This window comes from Cucumis melo, chromosome 12 (genome assembly GCF_025177605.1).
Source record: "Cucumis melo cultivar AY chromosome 12, USDA_Cmelo_AY_1.0, whole genome shotgun sequence".
Classification (NCBI taxonomy): domain Eukaryota; kingdom Viridiplantae; phylum Streptophyta; class Magnoliopsida; order Cucurbitales; family Cucurbitaceae; genus Cucumis; species Cucumis melo.
The window spans coordinates 19391029-19418801 of NC_066868.1; the positions used below are offsets into that span (position 1 = coordinate 19391029).

General features: G+C 37.1%; 1 protein-coding gene across 1 annotated transcript; it reads right to left on the reverse strand.

Moving 5' to 3' along the window:
• Positions 1 to 21828: 21828 nt before the first annotated feature.
• On the reverse strand, positions 21829 to 25910 carry LOC103498300 (putative E3 ubiquitin-protein ligase LIN-2). The gene is made up of 7 exons (XM_008460860.3): positions 24772 to 25910; positions 24501 to 24645; positions 23433 to 24403; positions 23198 to 23345; positions 22737 to 22985; positions 22307 to 22619; positions 21829 to 22222 (listed from the first exon to the last, which is right to left on the reverse strand). The coding sequence occupies exons 1-7, from the start codon at positions 25800 to 25802 to the stop codon at positions 22053 to 22055; spliced, it is 3027 nt and encodes a 1008-aa protein (XP_008459082.3). The 5' UTR covers positions 25803 to 25910; the 3' UTR covers positions 21829 to 22052.
• Between the last annotated feature and the right edge of the window lie 1863 nt (positions 25911 to 27773).

Consider the following 27773-nt stretch of genomic DNA (forward strand, 5'->3'; position numbering starts at 1 on the left):
TAGTTCTTAATCCTTGACCAGTGTTAAAGAAAAGAATAATAGGAAACCAATTCTCACTTGTAAGCACTGCAAGAAACAATGCCATACCAAGGATCACTGTTGGAAAATCCACTGTTGGCCCTTAAGAGGTAACAAATGTTCCTCCAAAGAACAACAGAACTCGAGGCGTACCGATGTTAGGGAGACTGCCAATACCTCTTAGCCAACTGGCCTTACTCTTATACCCCCTATGCCGGTAATGAGAAAATTCGGATAGTTAATAGCTTTTTAGCCCCGATTGTTGGAAAAGGACAAATAGTTTTCTTTACGGTTTCTCCCTCCATAATGTTTTGCATGTGACTAAGCTTTCTTACAATTTGTTAGCTATCAATAAGATCATCTGTGAGTTGCACTATAAAGCTACTTTCTTACCTGAATCTATTTGCTTTCAGAACTTGAGTTAGGGGAGGACGATTGACACTGCCCGACATAACAGGAGACTTTACATCCTTGATGATGATACCTCCGGTAGTAGTATCTCTACAACTAGTTTACTATCTTCCTATTTTAGCACTTTTGAACATGACTTTATGTTGTGGCATTTTCAGTTGGGTCACCCGAACTCTACTTATATAAAGTATTTGTTTCCCCATCTCTTTCCTAATATAGACGTCTCCTTGTTATCTTGAGACTCGTGCATTCAGGCAAAACAACATCAGGATTTCTTTTCCTTCACAACCGTTTACCCTTATCCATAGTGACATTTGGGGTCCCTCCAAGGTCACCACCTCATCCGAGAAACAGTGGTTTGTAACTTTCATTGATGATCATACCTGTCTTACGGGTCTACCTTATCACCCATAAATCTAAGGTTTCTTCTATTTTCCACAACTTCTATCACACCATTGAAACACAATTCCATAAAAATTGCTATTCTTCGGAGTGATAATGGTCAGGAATTCCAAAACCATAACCTTAGTAATTTGTAGCCTCCAAGGGGATTGTTCACCAAAACTCGTACGCTACACTCCTCAACAAAATTGAGTGGCCGAGCAAAAAACCTTCACCTTCTGGAAGTAGTCCGTTCCCTTATGCTTTTCACTTTCATTCCTTCATACTTGTGGGGAGGTGCTATTCTTACAGCAGCTCATTTAATCAATAAAGTGCCTTCTCGTATCCTCCATCTTCAGACTCCCTTAGAATGTCTTGAGGAGTCCTACCTCTTTACACATATTATTTATGAGGTTCCTCTTCATGTGTTTGGGTGTACCGCTTATGTCCATAATTTTGGCCCTGATAAGACCAAATTTACCTCTCGGGCTCAGACTTGTGTGTTTGTTGGGCATCCTCTTCACCAGCACGGTTATAAATGTTTTCACCTGTCGTCCAGGAAATACTTAGTCGCTATGGATGTTACTTTCTGTGAGGACCGACCCTATTTTCTCATTAGCCATTTTTAAGAGGAGATAGTGAGTGAAAAGTTTAACATCTTTGAATTTATCGAACCTACTCATAGTATCGTTTCTAACATTAATCTTCATTCGATAATCCACCCACAAACCAAGTTCCTTGGAATCTTAGAAAAGAAGTCAGGTCCCCTACTAGTCAACCGTCGGCTCTAGTCCAAGACTCTGAACCTCCTCGAAATCAAGGTATGGAAAACCCTACTGAACCTTGTACTAATAATACAATGAGTTAGAATGGCAGGTCTGATGTTACTGTTCTGGAAAATGTAGAAGAAAAGAACAGTGGTGATGAAATTGAGGTCAGAATAGAAACTAATAACAATGAAGCTGAATATGGTCATATAGGGAAACTTGACAAGCATGATCCTTATCTTGATCTTCCTATTGCACTTAAAAAAGGTACTAGGTCCTGTACAAAGCACTCCATATCTAATTATGTGTCATACGAGAATCTCTCATCACAGTTCAGAGCTTTTACTGCTAGCCTTGACTGTACAACAATACCGAAAAATATTCACATTGCTTTAGAGTGTCCTAAATGGAAGAATGCTGTCATGGAAGAGATGAAAGCTCTTGAAAAGAATAATACTTGAGAGATTTGTACTCTACCCAAGGGACACAAGCCTGTGGGATGAAAATGGGTGTTCACTCTCAAATACAAAGCAAATGGAATACTTGACAGAAATAAGGCAAGGTTAGTTGCAAAAAGGTTTACCCAGACCTATGATGTTGATTATTCAGAAATTTTTTCTCCTGTTGCTAAGTTGAATACTGTTAGAGTTCTTTCTATCGTTGTAACCAAAGATTGACCTCTATATCAGCTGGATGTTAAAAATGTTTTTCTGAATGGAGATCCAGTAGAGGAGGTCTACATGAGCCTCCCGCCTGGCTTTGAAGTCCAGTTTGATCAGCAGGTTTGTAAACTCTAAAAATCTTTATATGGTCTGAAACAGTCATCCAGAGCATGGTTTGACAGATTCACTACCTTTGTCAAGTCCCAAGGATACAGTCAGGGACACTCTGATTATACTTTATTTACAAAATTTTCCAAGATAGGAAAGATTACAGTTTTGATAGTTTATGTGGATGAGATCGTTTTGTCTGGAGATGATTAGGCAAAATCAGTCAACTTAAGCAGAGAATGGGTAATGAATTTGAAATCAAGGAGTTAGGAAATTTGAAATATTTCCTTGGAATTGAAGCAGTCAGATCTAAAGAAAGCACCTTCGTGTCTCAGAGAAAATACACCCTTGATTTGCTAACCGTGACAGGTATGTTGGGATGTCATCCTGCTAACACTCTTATTGAATTCAACTGTAAACTAAGAAACTTTGATGATCAAGTTTCAGTTGATAAAGAACAACATCAACGCCTTGTGGATAAATTGATTTACTTATCCCATACTCGTCCTGATATTTCCTTTGTTGTGAGTGTTGTCAACCAGTTTATGCAGGCTCCCTATGAGGAACACATGGAAGCTATCAAAAGAATCCTGAGATACTTAAAAACGACACCTGGTAAAAGGTTGTTTAGAAAGACAGACAGAAAGACCATTGAGGCATATACTAACTTGGACTGGGTAGGATCTGTTATTAACAGAAAGCCTTCCTCCGGTTATTGTACCTTTGTTTGGGGAAATCTTGTGACTTGGAGGATTAAGAAGCAAAGTGTTGTGGTAAGGAGCAATGCTGAGGCCGAAAATAGAGCTATGAGTTTGGGAATATGTGAGGAAATTTGGCTCCAGAAAGTCCTGTTTAATCTTCATCAGGAATGTGAGACTCTGTTGATGCTCTTTTGTGATAGTAAAGCCACTATTAGTATTGCTAACGACCTAGTTCAGCATGATAGAACTAAACATGTTGAGATTGATCGACATTTCATCAAAGAAAGACTTGACAGTTAGAGCATATGCATTCCATACATTCCTTCGAGCTGACAGGTTGCTAACATCCTCATCAAGGGACTTCTCGTTCCAAACTTTGACTTTTGTGTTAGCAAGTTGGGCCTCATTGATATTTACGTCCGAGTGTTAGAATTAGTGGACTTAGCCCCTTAGGGAGATTTACCCTAAATTTTTTTTTTTTTTTTATCTTTTTGTACTTTTCTATTTATTCCCTCTTGTACCTATTGTATGATTATCAAAAAATAATAAAACTAAAAACATCGTAGTTTTTCTCTCGGTTCTCGGGTTTCCATGTAAGACAGTTTCGTATTTATTGCTTTCAATAAAATCATTTCTAGTTGCGTTCAACATTTAGATTCAAACAGACATTTCAACCAAAGAAATGGGGGTGGGGGTTAAATATTTGAAAGAGTGAAAGGAAACGAAGGGTAAAATATTGTGGGGAAAAGATCACAGGCATTCCTTCTGCATAAATAATGCAAGCAAGGCAACAAGAATCATAGACACAAATCATATGCAAAACTTCCAACCCAACAAGGGTATTAGGAAAAAAAGAAATATGCAAAGAGCCATACTCCCTGCTCCATAATAAAAAAAGAAATATGCAAAAAGTGTACGTACTTTTTTATGAGAAACATTCAACCAAGATGAAAGATACGAAATAAATGTGAATTAAAACAAAATAGTGAATGCTGCCAAGAAGAGAAAATAAGGATGTGATGCAAATAGTGGTGGTCCTGGGTTCGTGTTTGTGTGGAGATTACGAGAGTCTGAAAGCTTCAAAGGTATGTTTTCGTTTAACCCTAATTTCACATAATTAGGATAGAATCATGCATGTTAATTACTAAATAGTTCAATAACAATTAGGGTAAAATATATCCTATTTTTTGTTGCGTGTGTCTCTTGTTCCATCAAAGAGGCAATATGGTTAAATGAATTAATAGAAGACCTGGGAATTAGTCTTTAAAATCAGTTAGCTATTTACTGTGATAGCCAAAATGTTGTATTCTTATCTAAAAATCATACTTATCATGAAAAGACTAAACACATTGATATACGCTACCATTTCATTTGGGATGTGATAGTTGAAGGGAAGATAAGAATTGATAAGATTGTTTCTATAGAATTAGTAGGGCCTTGTCCTTAGAGTATTTTTCGAAAGAACAATATGGAAGATTTTATTTCCTATATCTTTACCCTTTTTATTCCTATTGCATTCTATTTATTCTCTCACTTTGTACCTTTTGTATTCATTCAGAAGAAAAAAATAATAAAAACTAAAGTATCGTGGTTTTTCTCCCAGTTCTTGGGTTTCCACGTAAGCCTCGTGTTGCCGTTAATTGCTTTCAATATGGTATCAAAGCAAAGCAACGAAACCCTAGAAACTAACCTAGGAGAAACCCAGATCGAAATTGAACCCATTACCACCGTCGTCGCTGCCTGGGATCACTATCGCCATGGACGTCACCGTCGCTGCCGCCGGGATTGCCATCGCCATGGACGTCGTTGTCACCGTTGCCATGGAGAAATTGCTCCAAAACCTACAAAAACCACCAATCTACCCAACGAGAGTAGTCTCGCAGTCATACGCGCCACATTTTGACCAGAAAGTGACTCACACGCCACTACTATCTGATGTGTGGGCCCACGCGTCGACGCCGTTTCATCTCACTGCCCACCCCATTCCACTCTAGGTGCCGTCAGATGTCCAACCGTTATACTCTTCCAACCACCCGCATTTCCACGTGCCGCCTATGCCCTCCGAACAGCAACCGTCAACTGTAAATTTGTCAAATATGTACAGTAAGCATTCGTTGTATGTTGACCCTTTACAGCAACCGTTGTTTTTTAGTAACGGGATAGATCAACCCAGAACAGATCAGACAATGAAGCGGGTGAATCTTTGATGCATTCCAAACCAATCGAGTTACCGATGTATTTTAAGAACCCGATAACTTCGTTCCCTAATTTACCATCAAATTATATAACTGGCTCTTTAGGATCGTTTACAGGAAACTTTTCAGGTGAAAAATTAAATGGGCAAAATTATTTCTCTTGGTCCCAATCAGTAAAAATGTTTCTTGAAGGTCGCCACCAGTTTAGCTTCTTAACTGGAGAGACTATACGTCCTCCATCGGGTGATGCCTTGGAACGACTCTGGAAAGAGGAGGACTCACTTATTTGGTCCATATTGATTAATAGTACGAAACCTCAAATTGGCAAGCCTTTACTATATGCAGCCATAATAAAAAATTTATGGGATACAACTCAGACCCTTTACTCGAAACGACAGAATGCCTCTCGGTTGTATACACTACGAAAACAAGTCCATAATTGCAAATAAGGGACCCTCGACGTGACTACCTATTTTAACAAGCTCTCTCTCCTCTGGCAAGAAATGGATTTGTGCAGAGAGACAGTTTGGGACACACCAAATGACGATACATAATATACTAAACTTGAAAAGGCTGACCATAATTATGACTTCTTTGCAAGACTTAATCTCAAGTTTGATACTATTTGTGGTCATATACTCGGATAAAGACTTCTTCCCTCCCTAATGGAAGTGTTTTGAAGTTCAACTTGAAGAGGATCACATTAATACCATGGGTGTACTGACTATCCCTACAATTGACTTCACTGCCTTTAGCGCTCGGTCCTCGAATCATGATAGCGACAAGAATAATGGGAAACCAATCCCTGTGTGTGAGCACTGCAAGAAACAATGGCACACTAAGGATCAGTGTTGGAAACTCCATGGTCGTCCCCTAGGAGGTAAGAAACAATCTCCAACGAGAAATAGAACTCAGGATGTGCCTATATTAGTGAGATTACCCCTGCTAGCACTTCTCAATCAACTGGTCCTACTGCAAGCCAGACCAAGACTCCGACTCTGGGTGCCATTGCTCAGTCAGGTATGCCTCAGTCCCTTGGGCTTATTAGCGTTAATGGGAAGAATCCCTGGATTTTAGATTCGGGGGCTACAAATCACTTGACAAGTTCTTTGGAACATTTTATCTCTTATGCCCCCCTGTGCCGGTAATGAAAAAACCAGATAGTCAATGGCTCTCTAGCCCCAATCGCTAACAGAGGATAAATAATTCCCTTTGACGGTTTTGCTCTCTAGAATGTTTTGCATGTCCCTAAATTGTCTTACAATTTGTTATCTATAAGCAAGATCACTCGTGAGTTGCATTATAAAGCTATCTTTTTACTTGAATCTGTTTATTTTCAGGACATGAGCTCGGGGAGGACGATTGGCACTGCTCGACATAGCATGGGACTTTACATCTTTGATGATGATACCTCCTATAGTAGTTTATTTAGAGTTAGTTTACTATCTTCCTACTTTAGCACTTTTAAACAAAATTGTATGTTGTGGCATTTTCGGCTAGGCCATCCAAACTTTACATATATGCAATATTTATTTCCTCATCTTTTATCTAAACTTGATGTCTCTTCTCTATCTTGTGATGTGTGTATACGGGCTAAACAACATCGGGTCTCTTTTTCCTCACAACCATATAAACCTACACAACCGTTTACCCTCATCCATATTGACGTTTAGGGTCCTTCTAAGGTCACCACCTCATCAGAGAAGCGGTGGTTTGTAACTTTCATCGATGACCATACCCATCTTACCTAGGTCTACCTTATCACAGATAATTAAATATGAGGTTTCATCCATTTTCCAAAACTTCTATCATACTATTGAAACACAATTCCATACAAAAATTGCAATTCTTCAGAGTGATAATGGTCGATAATTCAAAAACCATAACCTTAGTGAATTTCTAGCCTATAGGGGGATTGTTCACCAAACCACATGCACCTACACTTCTCAACAAAATGGAGTGGCCAAGCGAAAAACCGTCACCTTCTGGAAGTAGTCCATTCCCTTATGCTTTCCATTTTCCCTTCTTTCATACCGTTGCGGAGATGTTATTCTTATAGCAGCTCATTTAATCAATAGAATGCCTTCTCGTATGCTCTACCTTTAGACTCCCTTAGATTGTCTTATGGAATCTTACCCCTCTACTCGTCTTGTTTCTAAGGTTCCTCTTCGTGTGTTTGGGTGTATCGCTTATGTCGATAAATTTTGCCCTAATCATACCAAATATATCCCTCAAGCTCAGACCTATATGTTTGTTGGGTATCCTCTTCACTAGCCCGATTATAAATGTCTTCACCCGCCGCCCAGGAAATACTTTGTCACTATGGATGTTACTTTTTGTGAGAACCGACCCTACTTTCTCGTTAGCCATCTTTAGGGGGAGAGTGTGAGTGTAGAGTCCAACAACACCTTTGAACTTATGGAACCTACTCCTAGTACTGTGTCTGACATTGATTCTTATCCCATAATCCTACCCACAAACCAAGTTCCCTAGAAAACGTACTATAGGAGGAATCTTAGACAAGAAGTTGGGTCCTCTACTAGTCAGCCGCCGGCCCCAGTCCAAGACTCCGAACCTCCTCGATATCAAGGTATGAAAAATCCTACAGAACCATGTACTATTAATACAATGAGTAAGAATGATAGGTCTGATGTTGGTATTCGTGAAAATGTGGAAGAAAGCACCATGGTGATGAGACTGAGGTCATAACAGAAACCAATAACAATGAAGCTAAATAGAATCATACAGGGAAACTTGATGAGTATGATCCCTCTCTTGACATTCCCATTGCTTTGAGAAAAGGTACCAGATCCTGTACTAAACATCCCATTTGCAACTATGTTTCCTATGGTAATCTCTCTCCACAGTTTAGAGCTTTTACAACAAGCATTCATTCTACCATAATACCAAAAAATATCTACACTGCTCTAGAGTGTCCTAGATGGAAGAATGCTATTATGGAATAGATGAAGGCTCTTGAAAAAAATAGAACTTGAGAGATCTGTTCTCTACCCAAGGGACACAAACTGTAGGATGCAAATGGGTGTTCTCTCTCAAATAGAAGGCAAATGGTACTCTTGATAGACACAAGGCAAGGTTAGTTGCAAAGAGATTTACTCAGACCTATGGTATTGATTATATATAAACTTTTTCTCCAGTTGCTACGTTGAATACTGTTAGAGTCTTGCTATCTATTGATGTAAACAAAGATTGGCCTCTATACCAGCTGGATGTTAAGAATGCTTTTTTGAATGAAGACCTTGTGGAGGAAGTTTACATGAGCCCCCTGCCAGGATTTGAAGCCCAATTTGGTCAACAAATGTGTAAACTCCAGAAATTCCTATATGATCTGAAACAGTCTCCTAGAGCATGGTTTAATAGATTCACTACCTTTGGCAAGTCCCAAGGGTATAGTCAGGGACACTCTGACCATACTTTATTTACAAAGGTTTCCAAGACTGGAAAGATTGTTGTTCTAATAGTTTATGTGGATGACATTGTTTTGACTGGAGATGATCAAACATAAATAAGTCAACTAAAGCAGAGAATGGGTGATGAATTTAAAATCAAGGATTTGGAAAATCTGAAGTATTTCCTTGGAATAGAGGTGGCCATATCTAAAGAAGGTATCTCCGTGTCTCAGAGAAAATACACCTTTGATTTGCTAACTAAGACAAGTATGTTGGGATGTCGTCTTGCTGACGCTTCTATTGAATTCAACTGTAAACTAGGAAACTATAATGATCAAGTTCTAGTTGATAAAGAACAATATCAGCGCCTTGTAGGTAAATTAATCTACTTATCCCTTACTCGTCCTGATATTTCCTTTACTGTGAGTGTTGTCAGCCAGTTTATGCAAGCTCCTTATCAGAAACACATGGAAGCTGTTAACAGAATTTTGAGATACTTGAAAAATACACCTGGTAAAGAGTTGATGTTTAGAAAAACAAATAGAAAGACCATTGAGGCATATACTGACTCAGATTGGGAACGATCTGTGGTTGACAAAAAGTATACCTTCAGTTATTGTACCTTTGTTTGGGGCAATCTTGTAACTTGAAGGTGAATAAAAGTGTTGTGGCCAGGAGCAGCGCTGAGGCCAAATACAAAGCTATGAGTTTAGGAATATGTGAGGAAATTTGGCTCCAGAAAGTCTTGTCAGATCCTCATCAGGAAATTGAGACACCATTGAAGCTTTTTTGTGATAATAAAGCCGCTATTAGTATTGCTAACAACCTAGTTCAACATGATAGAACTAAACATGTTGAGATTGATCGACATTTCATCAAAGAAAGACTTGACAGTGGAAGCATATGCATTCCGTACATTCCTTCGAGCCAATAGGTTGCTGATGCTCTCACTAAGGGGCTTCTCAGACCACACTTCAAACTTTGTGTTAGCAAGTTGAGACTCATTGATATTTACATCTCAACTTGAGGGGGAGTGTTAAAATTAGTAGGGCTTTGCCCTTAGAGTATTTTTGGAAAGAATAATATGGAAGATTTTATTTCCTATATCTTTTTCTTTCTTACTCCTATTGTATTCTATTTATTCTCTTCCTTTGTACCTATCATATTCATTCATAAGAAAAATAATAAAAACTAAAGTATCGCAGTTTTTCTCCCTGTTCTTAGGTTTCTACGTAAGCCTCATGTTGGTGTTAATTGCTTTCAATAGTTTCTAATGATAATGTTGCTAATGTGTTGACTAAATCAGCCCTAGTACACAAGCTTGAAAGTTGCTTAAAAACTCTCAAAGCTGGTTTTTTTTATAAAAGTTTGAATGCTCATTTAGGGATCTTTGTGGAAAAAATTTGATTCATTGTGGATGATCCTTGACGGAGGATTACTGACTTTCTGAAACTGTTCCTTTGTGGATTTTATTGCATACTCTTTATGAGTGCTCCTGTATGGATGAAGGTAGTTCTATTGTTAGTTTTTAAATTTTGTTTTGCAACTGATCATATCTAGCAAGGTGGAGAATTATTAGTTTTTTCTATATATTATTATGTACAACTCACTTTAGTTTTATGCTTTTGCTATGTTAAATGCCAACGAGTTTGATAATGACTATGGAGCTAAAACAATGAAGCATCCTTTATTGGCCTAGTATTGTGGGCTAGATCCACCACAATCTCTTTTGGCTTGAGTCCAAATCTGTTGATGTTAGGGCAAACATATGATGTATGTATATATATATATATGGGAAGTGGTAGATGTCAATGATACTGAGAGCAGAAGAGAGAACTTTGTTCACAAATTTAACAAAGTTGTTATGAGTGTGAGAAAGGAGTAGAAGGAAATTTTCTAGAGTTTTTCTTTGAATTCTTCATCTTGTAAGATTGCTTACAATTAAGGAAGGTGTAAGACTGAAATTTCCTTTATTCTCTTGCTTTGTATTTGATTGTAAATCAATACAAAAGATGACTACCTTGAAGAGTGGATGTAGATATCATATTGGGATCGAACCACTATAATTTCTTTGTGTTTCTTCTTCTCTTCATCTTCTACATTATGTGTGTGAAAGTTATGCGGGGTAACGTATGCCAAGGCTAGGCAACATAACACAGTGAGACCCACCCAGTAAGCCAAGTAAGCTAAGTTGAAAGGCTAGGTGCAGTGCATTTGGATGCCAAGTCACCAAGTGAAGTCTAGGCATTTTGGTAGTGCTCTTTGAAGTGGAATCCAAGTGTCTGGGCATGCAAAGAATTAAAAAAAAATGGCAAGCAGAAGGTGTCTAAGTAGCCATGCAAGGACCAAGATATAAGGTAACTTTTAAGGGAAAGTTCTCCCATTTCGCTTGTGCGTTTTAGGTGATTCCAGTTGTAAAAGCTCTCTAAGTAAGTCTTGTTTGAAGGGTTAGGCTTCCAGATAAAGGGGACATGATAAAGACTTTTAATAGTTCAAGGAAAGTCTTGAAGGTCATTTCTTAAGTGAAGTTGAGCAATGTTGATTCTCTAGAGACTACAGAGCTCATTACTTTGAATTTGGAGCTGAAATTTTGAGGTAATGTAGTTGAAATGAAAAGAAACAAGTTGGTAGAGTAAAATTTCTTGTTTTGGATTCTGGATTTTTAGTTATAAATTTTCTAAGTGAGATTTGGTTTTCTAAAGTGAAATCAGAAGCTTCAAGCCATGAGTGTCAAGGTTGGGCATTGAGGCTAGGCGTGCTGGACTTTAGTTCGGAAAATTTTAAGAGATTAGTTGTGCACAATTGTGCATTGGTGCATATAGGTTGAGTAGTAAGGTAGTGTCAGTCGTGAGGCAGGCACCTTAGGCACACGACTGTAACGTTAGACAGCACTGCCCAAGGTCATGCCATGGCTTGCATGTGTCCGCGCACCGCATGCCGTTGACTAGTGTCATGGCATGGGCAATGGCCAAGTGCTAAGAAGTGATTTTTTTTTATATATTCTAAGAATGAGGAGTTTAATATGGAATATTAATTCCTCAATTTCAGACGAAGAAGAGGAAAGAGGAATTTCTTGAGCTAAGGAGTTAGGTTTCAAGATGTGAGTGACAAAATGAATTTCAATGTTTATTCTTAAACATGAGTTAAAAGCTAAATATTTCTAAGCATGCTTTGAGAATTCTGAATGATATTTCTTTACTAATTTAGTAAATAATTTTCAAAGCATGAGTTTAAATATAAGTTCAAAAGTACATGTTTAAAGCATGAGTTTAAGTATAAGTTCAAAAGTACATGTTTAAAGCATGAGTTTATGTTAAGCATGTCAGACCCTCTCCCCGAAATGCATCCTTCTCGCATTCCTAGGCACGAACACAACTTTTGGCAATTATAACACTCCTAAATGAAGTGCCTAAATGCCTAAACTTCAACCTTAAACTTAAAACTTTAACTAAACATGCTATGCGATATGAACTTAGTACAAATACAAGGCAAAAACTCAACATAACTTAGTACAAATACAACTTTTAGGAATAACTCGAGTTTATAAATAACTTAACAACTTTTATTCCTTCCTTAGCATAACTTAGTACAAATACACAAGGCAAAAACTTTTCAAATTTAAATACTACACTTAATCTTCGATGCCTTGCCCAACTCTTAACATCTGTCACTATGCAACGACTAACCTTCACAATGCAGCCTCAAAACCTCACTTACCTCGGGAAGGAAAACTAAAACATAAGTTTAATGCTTAATGAATGATTATTTAATAAACCTTTTGGGAATACATGTGCGGAATAAAACTTTCTTTGCTTTTGGAAACATTTTCATGCCTCATCATGTGTTTAAAACAACATAAACATCACATTAGGCTTTACTTATTCCTTTTGTCAAAACATTAAATCATTCCCACGTATAGACTACTATGACGACTCGTATCACGATTATATCATATATTACACTATACACAACATGACATGATTTGAAAGAAACTTAGGAAAAAACTTAGGAAAACGGTAAAGAAATGACAAATTTGTAAGTGGTTAAAATTGGATTTTTAAGTTGAGGGCAAAACAGTAAATATGCCTAAATGGAAATTTTGAAATTAAGCTTATCTTCTTTCTTTAGGTTAAAAATAAATTACAAAAGAAGAAGATGCAAAAGGGGCAGCCGCACACAAACACACAGTAAAGAGAGAGAAATTTTTTTCTTGCACACACAACGAGAAGAGAGCGGTGTGAAGGGGTTCAACATCTTTCTCTGTTGGCATTCGGCACAGCACATCTTTTGGTGAGGGAAGATTGATAGGGTCTGCGGTTAGGTCTCATTCTTCAGGCAACGACAATGGTTTAGACAATAAATTTCAACGGCATCTAGTGTGATGGTTTTTTGTTGGAGTTTTGATCGATCTTAGCTGCATTCAACTCCAGATTTCATCGTACTCAATCGTAGTTTTGTTCACGTGGTTTAGCCATGCGTTATTCAGTTGTTGTAATGGGTGTTCGACACGTGGGTCTCCAGTCAAAGGAGTCGATTTTTCGATGGTTTTGGGTGATGATATCAGAGGCGATATCCGACACGTGGTTCTCTCAGTTTCTTAGTGTTTAGTTGCCGGTAAAGTCGGGTTTGGCGGTAATATTACAAATTGCATATTACTTTGCTGAAATCTTTAATTTATATCTTGATTGATATTGCTCTTAATAAAATCCCGCCAAGCTAGTTCTCAAAGTAGATGTAGATCGAATTGGTAGAACCACTATATATCTTTGTATCATTTATTTTTTTATCGCTTACTTTGTGGTTATCTGGCTATTGCGTTCTGGTTAGTTTGGCACTATGTTCTCTGATTTAGTGCAGAATTCGTAACAAGTGGTATCAGAGCTTGATTCGATCCAAAGAAATTTGAGTTTTGCATAGTAGTTCACAGTTGGCATATCGTTGGTTAAATCATTTTTTGTAAAGATGACTTCAACGCGGTTTAAGGTGTCTAATTTTAATGGAAATGGTGACTTTGCTCTTTGGAGGAAAAAGATTAAAGTTATTTTGTTTCAACATAAAGTAGCTAAAATCTTAGATGAAGAGAGCCTTCCGGAAAATATTACAGAAAGTGAAAAAATGGATATGGATGAAATGGTCTATTCAACGATCCTTCTATATCTGTCAGATGAAGTGTTTCGGCTAGTAGATGAGGCTACTACTGTGGGGGGGGGGGGGTTGTGGAAAAAGCTAGAGAGTCTCTACTTGACAAAGTTCTTGCCAAATAAATTATATCTAAAGGAAAAGTTCTTTGGATATAAGATGGACCAAAATAAAGGCTTAGAAGAGAATCAGGATGAATTTCAGAAGATTGTAGTTGATCCCAGTAACATCGATGAGAAGATGTCAGATGAGAATCAAGCAGTGATTCTTTTAAATTCATTACCAAAAAAATATCGAGAGGTTAAGGTAACTATTAAATATGGTTGAGATTCATTGACCATGAATATAGTGTTGGATTCCTTGAAAACTAGAAATCTCGAAATTAAGAAAGAACACAAAGATGGAGAGTTACTCATGGCTAGAGAAAAAGTGACAAAAAGAGCTGAAAATACAAAGAGAAGAGTTCCAGGATGAATTCAAAGGGGGAAGCTAGAGTTTCCTTTGTCATAAAGGATACTTTAAGAAAAATTGCCCTTTGAATAAGAGCAAGGAAACATCAAGTAGCAAACATGCAGCTGAGATTAGTGAAGCGAATGTTACTGATGGGTATGATTCAAGGTATGATTCAATAAAGGTCTTGATGGTGTCTCACAGGGATATACAGTATGCTTGGGTCATGGATTTATGGTGCACATTTCACATGACTCCTAATTGGGATTTTCTGATTAACTTTCAGAAAAGTGGTGGGGGAAAAGTCTTATTGGGTGATAATGGTACCTGTGATGTAAAGGGAACTAGTTCAGTTCATATTGCAACACATGATAGGATGATCAAAATTCTTACTAATGTGAGGTATGTTCCGAAACTCAAGCGTAATCTAATATCTCTTGGTGAATTAGATAGATCAGGTTATACCATAAAATTTAAGAATAGAGTTATGAAAGTTACCAAGGGTTCTTTGGTTAAACTGAGGAAAACATTGAGGAATGGTCGATACTGCACTTTCAGGTACTACTGCTATGACATTAGACCAACAGATATAGCAGACAGTTGATCATGTTGTGACAGAAGTCAGAATTGATTCTGGAGTACGACCATCAGGCAAAGGTTCAGATGTATCTAGTGATCACTCATCACTAGTTTCACAAACTGAGGCTACAGAGCAGTCTAAATTTGATGGTGTACAATCTCAACAGGATAGGACTTTGATTGATGAGGGAGTTTGTAGTAACGGTATTGCATCTGATTCGAAGAAACAATAGAAGGATGCTACGGAAGCAGGGTTGTTTATTTTGCGAAAGAATCAGACATGGTCATTGGTTATAAAGCCTCCTATTCCGAAACTCATTCAAACAAAGTGGTTCAAGCCAGAAGGTGACAATAAGCCTAGGTATAAGGCTAGGTTGGTAGCAAAGGTTCTTCCAGCTTATAAGTTGAAGTACCGGTCAGATGAGCTGAAGGTTAATTCTGAATGATAGGGTGATTGGGAGAATTATTTTGGTGTCTTAAATAGTTTGTCATGATGGAGATTTGTAGAAAAATGACAAATATTTAAGTGGTTCAAATTGGATTTTTAAGTTCAGGGAAAAATAGTAAATATACCTAAATGGCAATTTTGAAATTAAGCTTATCTTGTTTCTTTAGGTTAAAAAAATTAGAAAAGAAGAAGGTGTAAGAGAGGCAGCCGCACGCAAACACATAGTAGAGAGAAATTTTTTCTTGCATACACAAGGAGAAAAGAGCGGTTAGTGAAGGGCATTCGACGACGTGTCTTCTGATGAGGGAAGTTTGGTAGCATCTGCAGTTGGGTCTCATTCTTCGGACAGCGACGATGGCTTAGACGGCGAATTTCAACGGCATTCAGTGTAGTGGTTTTCCGTCTGGGTTTTGATCGGTATTAGTGGCATTCAACGGTGGATTTTATCGTACTCAGTCATAGTTTTGTACACGTTGTTTAGCCATGGGTTATTCAATTGTTGCAGTGGGTGTTTGACACGTGAGTCTCCGGTGAGAGGAGGTGGTTTTTCGATGGTTTTGGGTTTCGGTATCAAAGGCAACATCTGGCATGTGGTTCTCTCAGTTTCTTGGTGTTTGGTTGACGGTAAAGTTAGGTTTGGCGGTAATATTATAGATTGCATATTACTTTGATGATATCTGTAATTTATATCTTGATTAATATTGCTCCTAATAAAATCCCTCCAAGCTAGTTCTCAGTGAATGTAGATCAAATTGGTCGAACCACTATATATCTTTGTATCGTTTATTTTTTTATCGCTTACTTTGTGGTTATCTGGCTATTGCATTCTGGTTGGTTTGGTGTTGTGTTCTCTGATTTAATGTAAGAATTCGTAACAAAAACTTTATCCTTTTCTTTGAAGAGTCACTCACAAAGCCTAAATTCTTCCTTCCCTTCTACTTTCCTCTTATCATCTAACTTCAAGATCTTCTCTTCACACCTAATGTTCCTTTGATAGAGTTTGTAACGCCCCAAGCCCAAGATTTGGACTAGGATTCAGAATTCGGATCCCCGACATAACCCTACATCCCCTGCAACCTGGCAACATTATCCTTACTTGTTTTAAAGGCTTATTAGAGTGAAAGTTTTCCCTATAAACCAACACGAGTCCTTTCGGCATTCTTTGTCCTCACTCACATGCATCATAGGAAAATATTCAGAAGGTCACCCAATATATAATTGTTCCAAGCTAAGCATGCTTAATTTGTCTCAAAGAAAGGTGCACCTTGTTGGTATAGGTATTAACTTTTAATTCTTTTAAGTCTTTCTTAACCTTACTTTCATGTCATCAGGATCCTTCTCATTAAGATGTGATATCAGTTCATTCATGTCCCCTTCCTAAACTCATAGCATAGAGTTTCAACACTTGAAATTTCTTATGGTTTTCTCCGAACTCTCAAGGCCTATTTACACTGATCCTAAACTGGATTAGTCATTTTTAAGCTCTTCTTAGCTTGCCAGCCAACTTACACATGTAGGTATTATATTTCCTCTAAGCATGCTTAGTTTTTTAACCTTATATGTAGCCTACTAACTAATCTGGATTAGTAAGTTCTCTTATTTTTTTAACTTTCTTCCTCGCCTTGCTAGAAATACAAACTTCCCTCGCATCGCTTAGCTAGAATGCATAACTCTTCCTTACAGCATGCCATTCTCATACTTAGTCATTTTAATTTCATTTTTCTTTAGAACGCGTAATATTTATGCTTAGCTTCCTTCTTTAAAGCCTTCTTCCTCGCAACCCTTCTATTCTAAAATGCGGATTTCACAAAGCATGTTTTATAAGCTATTTCCAAGCATGTCTTATAAACATGAGGTTTGAAAGCTAGATTCTAAAGTGTTTAAAGCAAGTATGTTTTTAGGTTATTAAATGATTCGAGTAAAGTGATAATTCAATCAAAAAAGAATTCAAGTATGTTTTACATGAATTTATACCTGATGGTTACTCTCTTTACTTAAGTTGTGCACACATGTATGTTTTCTATATTGATGTGAAGGCTGTAAGACAGTACAAGGCAATAAGACCTATGTTTCTTGTATATTAGTGAAGGTACAAAATATTGTGCCTAAGGGGGAAGGTTACAATTAGAACTATGCTTACGGGTTGAGAATTATGAGGTGAGACATCACCTATGTTATGTTATAAACGAGTTATAGAGTAACGTACAAGCTAAAGCTTATGTAATATTATTTAACTACTTGCATGTTCCCACGAGTTAAAAGTTTAAGCATAACTATTTAGAAAAGCATGTTCTATTAAAATAGTCACTCACTGAGTTTCTCAACTCATCCTTTCAAAATGTTTTCTTACTTTCTAGGTAGTGACCATCATGTCGAGCCTCCTCAATAGTTGCTATTGGTGAACTAAGGTTATTCATCTTATATTTTGCATGTGTGTGCATTTATCATAAGTTAGAAACCATGAGCCTAGATATTAAGATTTATGTTTCAGTTGTATGTCTATAGTAAATAGTTAGAAGTGTTTAAGCATTTAGCTTATGTTGGTCTTAGTAAACATACATTGTTAGTTCAAAGGCTACTGCGTTAGTTAGTTTAGTTGGTTGACACCCTCTTTTAGGGTAAAGGAGAGAGGGGGCTCCAATAGGAGGTGTGACAACTGGAGAGAAGACCTCATTGTGATCTATACCATCCCTTTGAGTGTAACCCTTAACCACTAACTTTGCATTGTACCCAGGTTCTTGAATACCTTGGATTCCTTTCTTGAGTTTATAAACCCATTGTTCTTCTGCTGTTTCTTCTTGTTGACTCTCAACATCGAGAGTTTTAGTTTCTGCACTTGGAATACTGAAGTTTAGATTAGGATAAGACTCCACCTCAATCAGAGTAGTATCAACCTAAGACTTTTTTTCAGAATTAACTCCTAGTGAAATAAACATCTCACGTTCTTTGAAAATAACATCTTTATTATTCAAGCATCTTTTCTCAATTGGATGCCAAAGTCTATATCCTTTTACTCCCTCTGTGAACCCAAGAAACATACACCTCACGGCTCTAGGCTTCAACTTTCCTTGATTTTGATGCACGTAACCTACACACCTAAAACTTTAAGATGTTCCAGTTTTGGAGGCTTTCCCGACCATTTTTCTTTTGGAGTTGGAAAGTAAATTTAAGTGTGAGGACATCTGTTAAAACTAGACAGCGTATACCATAGCCTCTACCAAAAAAATTTCAGGTAATATGGCATTTGATAATTAACATCTAACCCTTCCATAATAGTACGGTTCAACCTCTCAGTTGCTCTATTTTGTTGAGGAGTGTAACAAACTGTTCTTTGCCTTTTAATCCCCTCATCTTTGCAAAGCTAATTGAACTCATGGCTGCAAAATTCTAATTCATTATCTGTTCCAAACATTTTACTTGTTTATTGGTTTGTTTTTCTACCAACGCTTTCCATTCTTTGAATTTGTTATACACTTGATCTTTAGATTTTAATATATATAACCAACTTTTCCTTGAATGATCATCAATAAGAGATAAGAAATACCTTGATCAACTTAACGAAAGAGCTTGAGCTAGTCCCCAAAGATTAGAGTGTACATATTCAAGAATGTAAGATGCCCTTTGTTCAGAGCTCTTGAAGCTTTGTTTTTTTGCCTTTTCAACAACACAGTGCTCACAAAAACTCAGCTTCTTTGATGTCTCTTGAAAGAATTCCTTGTGTTGACAACACTTCTAGCCCATTTCAGTGATATGACACTCTTCTAAGCCAGAGGTCTCCTCTGTCAAAGTGTGTTCTATGGCTAACATGGTTGATTCAATCATTTGAACATCTTTGATGACAAAGAGTCCATTCCTTCTAACACCAACTAGAATTACTTTGGAATACTTTATTACTTTAAAAATCTATTGCATCAAACATACCAAGAGATAGGAGATTCCTTTTCAGCATAGGAACATGTCTCCAATTTCGGATCAATTTTATTGAACCATCTTTAAACTTTAGTGAGATTGATCCAATTCCTACTATCTTGCATGTATCATGATTTCCCATGTAGACCATACCACCATCCAACTCATGATATGTAGTGAACCGACCTTTTTGATGAGTCATGTGGCATGAATAACCGAGGAGTCATGTGGCATAAATAACCAGTATCCAAGACCCAATCCTCCTTCTTTAACTGGGTATCTTAATCCTCTGTTATGGTTAGTGCATCAGAATATGAGAAGGAATTTTTGGAAGGTGTACAGGTGTCTTATCGTTTGTGTTTGTTGTTCTTCTTGGCGACTTTCTTTCTTTTTAATAAGTAGCACTCTTTTCTCCAATGGCCATCTTTGAGACAATAGGTCCATCTTGCCTTATTCTTATTTTTGTCACCAAATTGTTGCTTGTTTTCTTTTGTTTTTAACTTCCTTTTAACAAAAAAATCCTTCTACATTCTGAGATTCTTTCTTCATCATTTGCAACAACTTTGTTTCTTTTGCTTTTAATGCTGAAATGATTTCATCAATTGGAATCTTATCTCTGCCACACTTCAAGGCTGCTTTAACATCTTTGTAGGAATGTGGAAGTGAGTTCAATACAACAAAAGACTCATTTTCATCAACTATCCTTTCTCCTAATGATTTGAGCTTTGCTGTGATATTTTCGTACGCATCAAGATTTTTGTTCAAACTTTTTTCAGAATCCATTTTAAATGTGAAGAACTTCTCTCAGGGATACATTTTATTTGGTAAGTCCATTGACAATGAAGCATTCAACTTATTCTAGATTTTATAAGATGTTTCTTCCTCAATTACTTGTCTAAGAACACTCTCACTCAGATTCATGATGATAGTTCTATAGGTTGTCATTTCAATTTTTTCTTTTTTCTTCAAGCGCTATTGTGGCTGGTAAGTTTTGAGGATCTTGGATGCCTTTTGTTGCCCCAAGATCGCCCCAGAATCAGACTTTTCGTCAAATTTGTCTATTTCGTACCTTGCCACTACCATTCTTGGATATCAAGAACTGGTTTCTTGTATTTGAGATAGCTATGATACCCTGTAATAACTTGGGTAGAAAATGAGTGGAAGCTATATTCTTCAATGGTAGAACAAGAACATTCAATACCCACCTAATTATAGAAGATGCCCAAAAGACCTTCCCACATGAACACAATGAAGTACAAATAAGAAAGAAGATAATAAGTAGAGAAAAAGAGATGTGAAGACAAAGAATTAGAGTGGTTCGTCTATAGTAGCCTACATCCACTATGAAGGAGAGGAGCTTTACCCTATTGAAGAAAGTGAAAAGGTGTAAAAGTACACAAGTAATACGACAACCCATTATTAATAATATTCAATTTACAAACTTAACTAGAGTAAATATTGGCCCACTTTATAACTAGAGTTAAATGAGTTTTGTTTACTTCAACACCTAATGGTAACAATTTTTTATAGAAGTTCATGTCAATTGCTGTTGAATTAACTTTACTTTCTCCAAAGCTTTCTTCCTTATTTATTGTCAAATAGTTTCTTTGAATCTTTGATTATAAAAATCCACCCATAACTCTACATATGCTTGTAGATTCTATATCTTTAACCCTTTTTTAGACAATACAATGAAAATTAAATAAGCTTATTTTTCTTTCCCCTTTTTCTAATAGGCAACCATAGTTGGTTTTCATCAAATGTCATATGGTTGGGATATTGTTGGTTTCAGTTTGGTGGGTATTATGCGTAGGCTGGCAAACCAACATCCCTTATCGTTTCTTAGTGAATAGTGGTAGTGGGAATTCAAAACTTTTTGTCTCCTCTCTAGAGTCTTTATCATCATATATTTCAACTTGGTGAAAGAATTTCATGACCTCATCCACATCACATATCCAACCCCTCACATTCTATCTTCTCACAAAAAAATAATGCAAACTTTCCTACTTGGAAGTTTCTCATCTTCCACAACTTATTATTATTCCTTCATCTTTCTTCCACTTTAAAAATCATAATTTACATCCTTCTTCCGCTTTAAATATCATAATTTCAACTCAAAAACATTCTCATTGCTATTGAAATGATTCGATGTAAAATACACATATGTATTGTAGGCAACCTTCAAAAACAAACAAAGAGCATTATTCGAAATCATTTTTAAACAATTCAACCAAAAGTGTTTTTTTGTGAATTCAATCTCACTTAAAATCACTCCAAATATTACCAATTTCTAATTAAGTGGTTGGTTTGATAGCTTCAATCATCAAGAAATAGTTTCAAAAAATCGATCACTCAATTCGGTCGATAAGAGGTCATAAATGTAACTAATGGTCACGCCAAGCTTTTCCACTATCTAAGATGCAAAGACTTGAGGGAAATAAGTGCTTCAATAGGAAGAAAAAGAAAGAAAAATAAAAAACAACTTGAGACAGTGTTAAATGTGAGGATCCAACAAGTCATTGCCCTCACTTTAACTTGCCTTTTGCATTTCACCCCATTTATCAAAAGACACTGATAGAAACTTCCCAACAAGTTTTGAAAGCTAACATTTGCTAATGGTTGCCCATACTCCAAAACAACACAACCCCAGTTATAAACATTTCAATATTTTTCTGTTTTTAACATAAACAATAGGGTTTTTGCACTACACTTTCCTATTTACAAAAGGATTTTCGTCATAAATGCAACTAGAAATTACACGTCAAAACTCGAAATGGAATAATCAATTGAATAAAAAACAAATACATAATGTGTGTGTCTGATCATCTTGATGAGTAGGACATGGCCACAACCAGGAATGAAGAGAAACCTGAATCATTTTCTTGTGCTTCCTTGAGTGTGTGAGTTCTCTTGTTCGGTATGTGGATGCATCGATCCACTTGTAATGATCAAGATTAGCTCTTCTGCTGTCCATGTCACTAGAGAGAGATTTCGAAGATGGTCTAGAGCTTCTTCATCGAACAATCGGAAAATATGCTTGCATTCTGTACAAAAAGTTCAAAAGAACAATGAAATTTTGTTTGATGTTATATTTTGACTGGAAATGTAGGGAGTGAAAGAACGCTTACCTGTATATTTGCCGAGGTTAAGCAATGAATATGATGCGAGCACTTGGTCCTCTACAGCTTTGTCGTGATTCAAGTATTTTATTAAGGCTGGTACTAGAATCGAGGGTGCCATTAAACATAGCTTCTCATCTCTAATAACGAACAGGTATCTGCTCATCCACGACAACGTGATAAGACATGCTTTTGCTAGACTTGGCCGGACACAACTAGTCATTGATGTTGAAAGGGAAGACAATAAACTCTTATGTCCATGGTTAAACAACACGGTAGCTGCTTTTAACTGCCAATTCACCACTTCTTCTTCCTCTTCATACTGATCATTTGCAGTGGGGCAAAATTGTATATTTAAACCAATATGAGAGAATCTAACTAAAAGAATTGATCGAATTAGATCAAAATCAATGAGAACTTGAGGCAAATAAAAGCTCACCAATAGCACGACGTCATCGTAGAGATGCTTGCTGTGAGATGAATCCCCAGAGTTCTCTCTGAAACCTGCTAGTTTTAGAAGCCAATTTTCGGTGCTTGGTTCTCCGGTACATGAAAACCGACCTCCCAAAATCAAGAGAGCTCTAGCCAAATTGTCCTGTACTTTTTCTCCACTTATTCGAGCATTCAAGGCAGTTATAATTGTCACGATGGCCTCTTCTCTGAATATGCTGCAGTTGAGGGCGTCTTCCTGCAATGTGACTGCAACTTCATGTGGGAACCATTCAATTTATTTAAAAGCAATCACCGTTGACAAGACATAACTGTAATATTTTCTTGTCAAAAAGAGGCCAAAGAAGAAGATTATAACTTTAGAAGACAATAGAGAAACTGAGTGGCTATCTCTACTGTTAAATATAGGCCATTTAACCATCCTTTCATAGAATAAAAAATCTGAAATACCATGAAATCAAGCTGCAATAGCATTGTTGCAACTAAAGGCTGCTCCTCAGGAAGAGCTCGCTGAAGATAAACAGACAAAATGTTCATGATGCCCAAGCCACTCCATCCTTCTTTAAGTCCATCCAGGAGTTTAGTGATTCTTGTTCTTCTGTTAAGTTATTCGAGATGCTCGATTTAATGGGTGAGCTACTAAAAATTCAACATAAAAACAAGAAGAAATAAAAGTAGTCCATACCGACTAAGGCAGAGTAGATCAACAAGTAAAGCCAAACCACCCCTACCAGAGTTTTTGTTGCTTTCATGGACAATAAGTTCAAGAAGTGAAGCCTTATTCAGATTCTCCGCTAAGTAGTTTCGACAGCTTCCATCAGCTTGGACGCAGCATGAAATTATTGAAACAGAATTCTTCCTTTCTTCAATCTCACCTCTCTCTAACCTTCTCAGCAACAGACTCAATCCCCCAAGCGAAATCAAGTGTCTACTATTCTCCAAGTTTCTGTCTTCATCAAACCCTTTCAGTAGTTGGTCTAGAAGGTAAAATGCTGCTTCATGTGGCTTGCACCGTACCGAGAATAATGTCTGTAACTGGCCTCCAAACTCCAATACTCTGAGAACTAGTGGTAACCATTCAACCGAAATCATCTGTTTTGCCTGTGGCTTTGAAAGGTAAAGTAAAATTGATGCTTTGAGGAATAGACTGCTACTTTTCAAGAGTTTAAGAAACACTTGCAGCTGGGGATCAGAGTTCAATATCATCTGTCGAATAACCTCACTCCTTACAGCAAGTTCTGCTAAAAATGAAATCACTAATTCTAAAATCTCATCATCGTCGGAAGCTAATAAAACCTCCAGCATTCCCTCGACAACTGGTGGCTTCGATAAGGCGACCTCAATGGTAGTGTCACCATGGGCGTCCAACCAAGCTTTGGTAACTACACGAATGGCTATCTCACACTCACTCAAGATATCTGAGGAGCAGATTGCGGTTATGGCCTTGCTCAAATCGTTGGAAAGAAGATGGTTTCTTCCTTCCACTCTAACAGAGCTGTTTTTGGTAATCACATTGCTACTTTCCAAGTATTCTTTTGTAATACTCTGACATGTGAAGAATCGAAAATAGTCGGATTTTACGGTTTCGCGCCATGATTCAGTATTATGACTTCGGTAGTCAAGGACGGATGACATTCTTCGGTTGCTGTGTTCATCCTGCAGAAGAATGGGGGAAAATAAAAACAGTGAATCTAGATTTTTCTAACCAAGAGCCAAATGATTCTATATTGAAGATGAAGATGAAATTACAGACTTGAAGAGAAGCACTATTTTCATAGTGCTTGTCTGAAAATAAGATCTCCTTTTCATTTGAACTCCTTGCCAAGGCTGCAACCAAATTTCCACTCCTCAACCCAGCTAATTGCTGGTCAAGACTTGGACCAAAAACAGCATGATATCTTTCATCACAACCGAAACAACCATGAAACAGAAACCCCCATTAGAAAAAACACTCATCAAAATCATTATTCAGCTGGAACTTTCACTTCAAATAACACAAAGAAACATAATCTTAAAGAACCTACAGATTCTTATTCGAAGACGGCTGCGAAAAGTATGAATCCGACGATCTTCTCGAAGCCTTATGGATGGATTTTGAAGGTGAACGAACTACAGGAACAGGGGGGGCTCTGGCTCCATCTTTGAGCCATTGTATATAATACAAAGCAAATTGAACAGTTCCCCTATCCATATGGTCATTATAGACCTTATTCAAGGCCTTGGTTTTCCTATCCTTATGTTCACATTCAAAGTTAGACACAAATTCAAGCTCCTGATTGTACCAAACCTTCAAATGGAGGAGATGGGGAAGAAAGAAATGCTCCCAAAGGTCTGGCAGAAGATGGGTTCGAGCAAAAAATGGAGAATCACAAAATACTTGAAGAAGATGCTTAGCAGAAATCTTCTCTTTCTTCTCTATTTTGTTAACAATCGCCAAATAGAGGTGAGCACATGCAGAAAGATGAGAATAAGCACCATTTTTGGTGAATTTTATTGCAGAATCCAAAGACGTAATCACCATATTAAGAAGACCAATGGAGTTTCTAGAAGCTTTTATTCTCAACTCCCTTTCATTTCCATGGCCTTCTTCAACCAATCTGTCAACACTTTTCATACCCATCTCCAAGTTACTGCAAATCCCACTCTCCATTTCCCCCTTTCGTATCAAATACGGATTACATTTTTTTCTCACTATTTCTCTAAAATTTTCATCCTTTGAGTACCTCCCCACATACCCACTAAGAATGGAAACCACAGCTCGTATAGCAATGTCATCAATGGCCGGTTCCTCCATTGATTTACAGGGAAAGGTCTCGGAGAGCGAACCGACTCGTTTCGAGGAATATATGGAAGACCCATTTCGTACAAGAGGTTTATCGAGCTTTTTCTTTGAAGAATCAATCATTTTCTTGTCGTGGCATATGTATATGGGCAAAGTGACAGAATCATCTGGGGCTGTTCTGCTTCTTCCTTTGGGCCTTGAGAGTTTTCGACTACTGGGGAAATTACTGCCTTCAAATCCTTCTCGAGTGAGTAATTCTTGTAGAGACGCCATTGTTTCGGAGGTTGAAGGAGAAGAAGGAGAAGAAGAAGAAGAAGGCAAAGACTGAAATGTTGAAGGTGCAAAAGAAGAGAAGGAGATTGTTCGGCCAATCCATTTCGACCGGCCGGATTGTTCGTTTGTTTTTTACATATTGACCAGACCGAGCGGTTCAATTTGATGACCGTTAATGACAAGTGTATCCGGTCCCACTGTTTCTTTTGGAAAGGAATTGTTTTGGAAAAAAATAAAGGTCAAAGGGATTGTTTCGAAAATAATTAGCCATAGCTTAGAGGTGGTTTTCTCCTTTCATTCTTTCATTTTAATTTTATTTTAACCACATTTCTCTAAATTTTTTTTTGATGATGTATTTTCAAAAGATAGTGATAAAAATAGAGTAGGCGAAAAACTAATGTCAAAAAAAGAGTTGTAAAATCATGTACTCGATCCACGACTATGATAAATCGTGGATCAGGTACATATCTACAGGTCGGAATTGTGAACTCGATCCACGATGTATGATTGGAGTTGTGTGCATACACACTCTGCTCATATGCTATCCTTCGTGGAAGTCAACACTGGAATTGACTACCGCACTATCGACGTCATGGATCGGGTACACAATTCCATATGGAAGTTGTGTACCCAGTACATTACTTCATCACTTTTTAACCTAGCCCCAAGCATTCTGCCTTCCATCCTTCACGAAAAAGGCAGCTCGGCCATCCATCAATTCTTCCATTCTTCCATCATTCATGAAGAATCAACAATCGAAAGCCTCCCTCCCACTCGTGCTTCACGAAAAAAGTCTCCCTCCCATCCTGTTTGCCTTCTGATTTCATTGTCTACAAGTATATTTATTTTCTTTCCTTATATGGTTTTATTGTACTATACTTTGAATTTAACTTAGTCGTGGATCGGGTACACGATTTTATTGAATAATGCTTAAATAGTAATTCTTGAAATTATTTGGTTTTTGGAAAATTATTTGATTATAGAGAAATTATTTGACTTTAGGTATATTATTTGATTTTAGCTAAATTATTTGATGTTAGGGAAATTATTTGATTTCATGTATATAATTTGATTTTAGCTATATTATTTGAAATTATTTGATTTTAGATTAAAAGTATATTATGGTATTGTGTGATTATTTGATTTTATACTTTTGAATTTTTGTTTCATAAAATGGACATGTAATATTTTTAATTGACCACTTTTATATAGTTGAGTTTTCTTTTTTTATGTTATTACTGAAATACATCTTTGTTATTAATGGAATACCTATTAGGAAATTTGTACAATAGAACTTAACCTTATTGATCCTACCCAACTATATCAACAACCATCGGGAGAGAAAGGTAGCATCCTAACGCACAATCCCCTTCGATCAATATATTATGTCATACTTAGAGACTGTTAGATTTCTTGAGGTTTCCCAAATAGGATTCATGTAGTTGGATTGGCACTTTAATTACTACTTTGGTGGAGCGTTAGAGACTAAAGACCCATACATTTCATATGTCTTGTGGAGAATGCACGCTCACATTACAAGACGTTGTGATCCAGTTGAATTTACCGGTGGACGGAGAGCCTATTGTAGGATCGCTAGTGTATTATTGGAAGTAAGATGCGAAGATTTCTTGATAGTTCTACCGTTTGACATGAAAAGTTAAAGGTTGAGTCTTCCACGGTTGGTTGAACAGTTCACAAAATTACCACTAGATGCTAACGTTGTGAGCGTCTAAAGATACGCTTGTGCATACATTATGCAACTCATTGGAGATGTTTTGTTTGCCGACAAGTCAAATACCCTGGTTATATGTTTTTTTCACTTTTAAGCGATTTCAACCAGGTTGATAGGTACTTTTTCGCTTTATAAGGAATTGATTCGAGCTAGTAATGCACAATCCCTAGAAATAGTTGGGCTACAAATATTACTGCAAGTATGGGCACATGACAAATTTCTTATTGTAGCACCACAAG